Below are 7,343 nucleotides of genomic sequence, written 5' to 3'. Positions count from 1 at the left end.
CTGCAAGACAGAAAACCCCACCCCAGGCCTGGGTCTGCGCTTTTAGTGGGATTCTCCACCGAGCAGCCCTCTCCCCACACCCGCCTAGGGCAGGCCTCCAACCATGCCATGGGGCTGAAAAGAGTCGGGCACCTAAAGCAAGGGTGGTTCTCAACAGTGTTTCAAACAGAAAGGGGACAGTCAGGCTGGGTGCGGTGACTCACACCTGTAATCCCAGCACTTTGGGAGGCAGAGGTGGGAGGATCGCTTGAGGCCAGGAGTTTCAGACCAACCTGGGCAACACAGAGAGACCCCATCTCTATAAAAAATTTAAAAATTATAGCCAGGCTTTGTGATATGCACCTGTAGTCCTAACTACTCAGGAGGCTGGGGTGGGAGGATGGCTTGAACCCGGGAGTTTGCAACTGCAGTGAACTATGACTGCACCACTGCACTCCAGCCTGGGCAACAGAGCAAGACCCTGCCTTTAAAAAAAAGAGAGAGACAGAGGGGGAAAGGGAGAGGGAGAGAGAAAGAAAAGAAAAAAAGAGAGAGGAAAGAAAGAAAGAAGAAAGAAAGAGAGAAAGGAAGGAAGGAAGGAAGAAGAAAGAAAAGAAAGAAAGAGAGAGAAAGGAAGGAAGAAGAAAAGAAAGAAAGAGAAAAGGAAAGAAAGAAAGAAAGAAAAAGAAAGAAAGAAAGACAATTTAGCATGGGGAAGCCCTTGGGTAGGGCTTACTGGGTCTCAGTGCTAGATCAAGAACTCTCTTGAAGTGTTCAACTGCTACCAAGAGCCTCTCAGGCTGTCACTGACTTGATCTACTTGTTTCATCTGGTTTCCCTGATGATCCTTAATATACCACAAGCCTGTCTTTGTACATTAAGCCACATTGTTCTCCCCGCCCAGGAATCTTTGTGCTCTTGCCTATTCCAGTGTCACCCGTCTGCTAAGGCTCAGAACAAATCCAAGCTTCCTCCAGCTCCCAGTCATCCCTCTCCTTCATGGTCTCTCACACAGCACACTCAGGCTCTGGACTGCAGTCATCTTTCGTTGCTTGGTTTCATGTTTGCCAGGACTAGAACTGTGTCTAATCCTTCCCTTGTGCACCCAGGGGCACCATGCAGAGAACTGAGTGGGTTCCTAGTAGGTATCCACATCAGCAAATTAACATTTTTAGGTCATAGACTGCAGTCTAAATGGGAGACTAGAATGGAACCTGGCAGGAGAATTGTAAAATGGCCCATCATACCATCATATATTTAAATATTCACATATTTACATACTGTCTCTGGGTAAACTGCTGTATTACAACATAAGACAACATTTCTGGGGTAAATGGTTACGGATTTAGGGAAAGTCTGGTCTCTCTGCTTAATCTACCACTTTCTTCTCTCTGGTTCATTTATATCTTGTGCTCAAGACAGAGGAGGGGGCCATTCTGTTATTTTAAAAGTTACTTTTAAAGAGATTGAAACAAAACAACTCTCTTAATACTTGTAGGGTAGAGTCCACTAGGCTATAAATCTGACAGCCCCAACCCCCAAGTTAATGGGCCCCATTCTGAAATAGAATTGTAGAGTTGGAAGAGACCCCTGGGTCATCTAGTCCAACTGCCCCAATTTAATCTATAAGTTCTTTATCCATCATCATCTAGTGATGATGATGAACACTTTCAATGTTGGAATCTCAGTTCCCTACAGTAGCCTGTTCCATTGCTGGACAGCATTAGCCACAAGTTGTTTGCATTTGATGATGAAGAAAAATTACTTTCTTAAACTTCTAGCTCTAGTTCAGCGCTCTGGAGTTTTCCAGTAAGTCTAACCCTTGACACGTGTTGGCCTGGGTGTCTGAAGGCCACCCTGTTCTCCTCACCCTCGTGTTCCCTTCTCCTGGGTTTGTCTTCAATTCCATCAACACTTCTTGAAAGGGTAGGGCTTCTAAACTCCTCACTAAGCTTTTTGTCCCCTTTTGGTTTAAAATAAAAAATGCCCTCCTTAAGTGTAGTGACAAAGCTAAACACATCCAACTGGGTCTTGATAGCTGCATTAAGATTCTTTTCCCTTTTTTTTTTTTTTTTTTTTTTTGGGATGAAGTCTCACTCTGTTGCCCAGGCTGGAGTGCAGTGGCACTATCTCAGCTCACTGAAACCTCCACCTCCCAGGTTCAAGCAATTCTCCTGCCTTAGCCTCCCAAGTAGCTGGGATTACAGGTGTGCGCCACCATACACGGCTAATTTTTGTATTTTGAGTAGAGACAGAGTTTCGCCATGTTGGCCAGGCCGGTTTCAAACTCCTGATCTCAAGTGATCTGCCCTCTTCAGCCTCTCAAAGTGCTGGGATTATAGGCGTGACCCACCACACCCGGCCTCTTTTTCCTTACTTAGAGCTAAGACCAAACAATGCAAGGAAACAAAGTTTAATATTAATGAGCACCGCCCACATGGCATCAAATCCTGATGACAGTTCCATGAAGCTATGATTACAATTCCTATTTTATAAATGAAGAAATGGAAGCTCAAGGTCCCTTGCTCATGGTCACAAAATTAGTGGCAAGGCTGGGATGCCGTCTCTGGCTGGTCACAAAACATCAGAAAGGCAACTCTTTAGGGAGAGAAGTTGTCATGTAGCAGGATAAATCCTGAGTCTATTATTTTCTAATTCTCTTGCACAGCTAAGGCAGATTCCTGCTCTCTAGGCAACCACATGGAGGCATATTTTATGATACTAAACTATTCTGGGGAAGCAGGAAGCTCCCGCCCCCAAGGAAACTAGGCTAATTATTGATTTTGCCTCAGGATGATTTGCCTAAATAGTTGATCTAGTTTTGCGGGGGGGAATACAGGCAAACTGTACGACAAAGATGATGCTATGAAAAGAAGACAAAGTACAGCCATCTTCCCAGACTATCAGTGCAGTGCCACTGACTGTCAGAGGAGGGGGCGGTAAACATTTGAAAAAACTCAAAGACATGCCCTCTGGGAAGACAAATCTCTGTAAAAGGGCTGAGGGGGTTCTCTGTTTAAATGCCTGTCAGATGGTTATGGGTTACCAAAAATAAAAATAAAAAGAGTTCTCCTTCCACCTAAACTACAGCTTTCCTGGTGCAAATTCAGTGGGTCATTTTATTGTTCTTATTTTTTAGAATACACCTGCATTTCTAGCAGCCCACTCAAGGAAGGCTTTCCATTTAGAACAATGCATGGCCTGGAGGAAGAATGAATTGGAGGGAGAAGTCTGGAGGGTGGTGATAGAGACAAGGATCTTTCTCACAGCATAAGGGAAGGAGTCCCCGCTCCCAAAGACCAGGGCAAGCAGAGAAGGTGGGGCATCTCACCTGGTCAAGGAGCATCACTGAGGATTTGATGATTTCCCTCCATTTTTGGAGCTCAGTATCATGGTACTTTTGTTGGGACTCTAAGAGCTGGGCCCATTCTGTCTGAGACTGGGGTAACCTGTGGGGTAGAAGAAGGGGTACCCCAGTAGCTGGAGTTATGCTCAGCGAACTGTCCTGGGCTCCCAGACCCCTAAAGGACAGAGAGTCACATCAGAGTGCTTTGTCCTCTGCTCACTGCCCCCGGTTCCCCTGTGCCCCAGATCAGAAGTGGGCTGAAACTATAGGGAGAGATTCTGAGTTTCCCTGTGGGCTCATCCCAGAGGGATGGGGAAGGGCAGTGAGGCAGTCCCAAGGAGACTGGGAGGCAGGTATCACGGCACTGGGTGGGATGAAGGTGGAGGTGAGGGGACGAGGCCAGGATTACCTTTCTTGGAGCCTTAGACCCTGCCAGGCAGTGAGGGTCTGCGTGGTGTATTCCAACATCCAGAGTTTGTAGAAGAGCATCATGTTAAGGATGACCAGCAGCACCAGACTAGGAAGGAGACGTGGGGAAAAAAACATCAGCAGTGAGATGTCACCTGAGCCTAGGACATCCCCCATCCCAGAGGCTGCTGTCCCTGACCGGTGGGCCATCCAAAGCATTGCAGTGAGTGACTGAGCTGGAGGGACGCAGCAAGGGAGAGAGAGAGAGAAGCAACCTAATCTGGATGGGCCAGGATACAGGGGAGAGCCATGGAGAGGGGCATGGGATGAAGGCACTAGAAAGGAGAGATGCACAGGCACCCAGAACCTGGGCACCTGGGGGAAGAGAGGTATGGTGGGGAGGAAAAGAGATGAGGGGGTAAAGGAGAAATCATAGAGCCAGTACCTGAAACAGATCCTAATGGGAGCAAGGAAGAAAAATGGGGAGGAGGCAGAGGTTAGAAACAGGCAAGTGTGGGGAAGGGGAAAACTGCACTGAAAATCAACCTGGGAGCGAGTGAGAGTATATGAGAAAAAAATACTAGAAGCAAAGACACAATGGATGAGAAGACCCAGCAAGGACAGGGCACAAGAAAACAACAGACAGACTCTTAGTATTTCCACGGGTGCTAAATTGAGAAAAGACTCCCCCTACCAACCCAACCTTAGGACGTAACTGAAGGGTGAGACTGAAGGAGGAATTCCAGTGGGTCCCTAGCTCTGCCAATGATACTCTTACAGATGTTAGCAGAACTTCCCGCAAGCTGCAAGTTCCCTGCCTCAACCTGATACCGGCTGGCAGGGATCATGCAGACAGGCTGAGGTTTCCCAGAGTCTGGGTCAGAACTGGTGAGAGACAGGGGAGGCAAGGATCATCCAGGGGCTGGAGGGGCTGTGGGGAATGAGGAGTCATAGAGAGACTGCAGAAATTCTCTCCTTCTCTCAGCCTCACCAGCTGCCTAAACTCACTGTATAACAAGCTCATAGGATGAAGAGATGAAGACATCATCATGGGTAGAGAGGATCCAGAGACACACAAAACTGGATGCAAACCCTGGCTCACCACTTGAAAATCTCTTAACTTTTGATCAAGTTTCCTAGCTTCTCCAACCTGGGGACAGTAATACCTATCCTACTGGGGTTGTTCTGTAGATGAAAGGGAATATATTGTAAAATATCCCGGCACACCGCAGGCCCTACACAAAGGATAGTTCTTATAATTAACGGGGGAGAGGTAGACACACATAAGAAAAGAAAGATGACAAAAAATGAGAAGATAGGCTGGGCATGGTGGCTCACGCCTGTAATCCCAGCATTTTGGGAGGCCAAGGTGGGTGGATTGCTTGAGCTGGGGAGTTCAAAACCAGCCTGGGCAACATAGCAAAACCCCATCTCTACAAAAAAATATTTTTAAAAATTAGTCAGGTGTGGTGACATGCACCTGTGGTCCCAGCTACTAGGGAAGCTGAGGCAGGAGGATTGCTTGAGCCCGGGAAGGGGAAGTTAGAGTGAGCTGAGATCATGCTACTGCATTCCAGCCTGGGCAACAGAGTGAGAACCTGTCTCAAACAAACAAACAAACAAAAAAAAAAAAAAAGGAAAGAAAGAAAAACAGATAAAAGAGAGATGGATAAAAGACCAGCAAAGAAAGAAAAGCTTATGCTATGCCTTAGGCTTTTCAAAGCTTATGCCTGCGCAAGTGGTACCGTGTGTGTCATCCATGCTTCTGGTACTGTGGAAGGTAGTCTTCCTTAAACTGACAGCCACAGATTTCTGGGGCTGCTGTGTTCTCAGGCCTCTCTGAGTTGTCCCCAAGGCCTTTAAAACTTTTATGTTGAATTTCAGTGCCACGGTCTTTAATTTTATCAGCACTCACTGGGTCATCTGAACACCCGCCTCTTCGGCACAGCCTGCTCACGATCTTGGTGCCTGCATTTGGGTTTATGTTTGCAATCCTCTCCGTGCTAAGTGAAGGTCAAGGGATACCCCTGTGTGCTGTCTAAGTGAAGCCTGCGCAGTTGTCGAAATAGGGAAAGGAGGTGGCTGAGTCACACTGCAGCAGGCATGTGGGGGCAAGAGCCTGCCAGACATAGGGCAAGCTGTGCTGTGTCAGCCCGTCCCACGTGTAGGCTGTCGGCAGACACTTGGCCTGGATCCTGCAGCATTGAATTAGAGAGTCTGATCATTCTAAACTTACAAAACCCAAAAGTTAGTTAATAACATGCTATACAATTTGCTCAGGAGCGCAGGCCTTCTCTACTTAAAGTCAAAATGCAGAAAGAGCTTAAACACAGAACTAACTTGAGGTTACAGTGCTCTACAAACCAAAATCCAATACAAGAGATTTAATTTAACAGAACAATGGCACGAATCACATTAAATCGATGTTGCTAAGTGTGACTTTTACTAGTTTTACAGCTACTTTTATTTACTTATTTATTTACTGAGACGGAGTCTCACTCTTTCACCCAGGCTGGAGTGCAGTGGCGCGATCTCAGCTCACTGCAAGCTCTACCTCCCGGGTTCACGCCATTCTCCTGCCTCAGCCTCCCGAGTAGCTGGGACTACAGGCACCTGCCACCATGCCTGGCTAATATTTGTATTTTTAGTAGAGACGGGTTTCACCGTGTTAGCCAGGATGGTCTCGATCTCCTGACCTCATGATCCACCTGCCTCAGCCTCCCAAAGTGCTGGGATTACAGGTGTGAGCCACCGCGCCCAGCCAACAGTTACTTTTGTTTTTAATTTTGTAAAAATATCTTCGTTTCTTATGCTGTCATCAGAAGAATTTTGCATTTACTTTTATGTGACATATTAAGGTTGGTGAAAGAGTCCGCCTTATGTTTCTCATGGCTTTCCCTCCTGCAGGTGGTCCCCAGGACCGTCCTAGACCTTGTCTTCTTTGTCACATGCTATACTCTCTATGGATGCTTTCCTTCACACCAAGGCTGTAATGCTATGGATAATTAAGCAGTGACTGCAGCCTACACTTGTCATCTGAGCTCCAGGACCACATCAGCAGAAATCTGTCACCTCTTCCTGGATAACCTATGGCACCTGAGACATACCTGGAACTGTTAATGTCTTCTTTGGAAATGCTTTGCTAAATTCCAGATGTCTGTGAATGACACAACCATATATGGTCCCTCGAATCAGTAGCGCATCTTCCTTCCCTACCTCAGCCTCCTGAGTAGCTGGGACTACAGGCGCCTGCCACCACGCCTGGCTAATATTTGTAGTTTTAGTAGAGACGGCGTTTCACAATGTTAGCCAGGATGCTGTCGATCTCCTGACCTCATGATCCGCCTGCCTCGGCCTCCCAAAGTGCTGGGATTACAGGCGTGAGCCACCATGCCCAGCCAGCATAGCATCTTTCTATGCAAGTTACTGTGCCTACTGTTTTATAATGTCATAGCAATTATTATAAATAGCCTACATTAAAATAAGCATCCACTTTTCTTGTATTGTAGGCATTGATTTTGTCTGGCTACCCTGCCAACGTGTGGGCTCCATGAGTGCACAGTTCCAGTGCCTGGCACAGAGCAGACACCCAGAACATCTAATGAAGGAA

The 7,343-nt window shown here is 46.9% G+C and overlaps 1 protein-coding gene across 20 annotated transcripts in view; it reads right to left on the bottom strand.

Annotated features, from left to right (window-relative positions):
- GRAMD1B (GRAM domain containing 1B) overlaps positions 1-7,343 on the bottom strand; it is a 270,435-nt gene that overhangs the window by 7,377 nt on the left and 255,715 nt on the right. For 10 of the 20 annotated variants that reach the window (XM_008973380.5, XM_034933932.3, XM_055095006.2 and 7 more), the window contains 2 exons: positions 3,735-3,842; positions 23-3,428 (listed from right to left, as the gene is read on the bottom strand). In XM_008973380.5, the coding sequence (XP_008971628.2) occupies positions 3,164-3,428; positions 3,735-3,842 (373 nt within the window). In that variant the 3' untranslated portion in view covers positions 23-3,163. Of the gene's footprint in view, positions 1-21; positions 3,429-3,734; positions 3,843-4,178; positions 4,191-7,343 lie in introns of those variants that run through there. The other 10 variants (XM_057299276.2, XM_034933924.3, XM_057299278.2 and 7 more) reach the window with 5 other exon arrangements.

The sequence above is a fragment of the Pan paniscus genome, chromosome 9, assembly GCF_029289425.2.
Source record: "Pan paniscus chromosome 9, NHGRI_mPanPan1-v2.0_pri, whole genome shotgun sequence".
Lineage (NCBI taxonomy): Eukaryota > Metazoa > Chordata > Mammalia > Primates > Hominidae > Pan > Pan paniscus.
The sequence above is the reverse complement of the archived record's forward strand: the minus strand, read 5'-3'. Positions and strand labels throughout refer to the sequence as shown.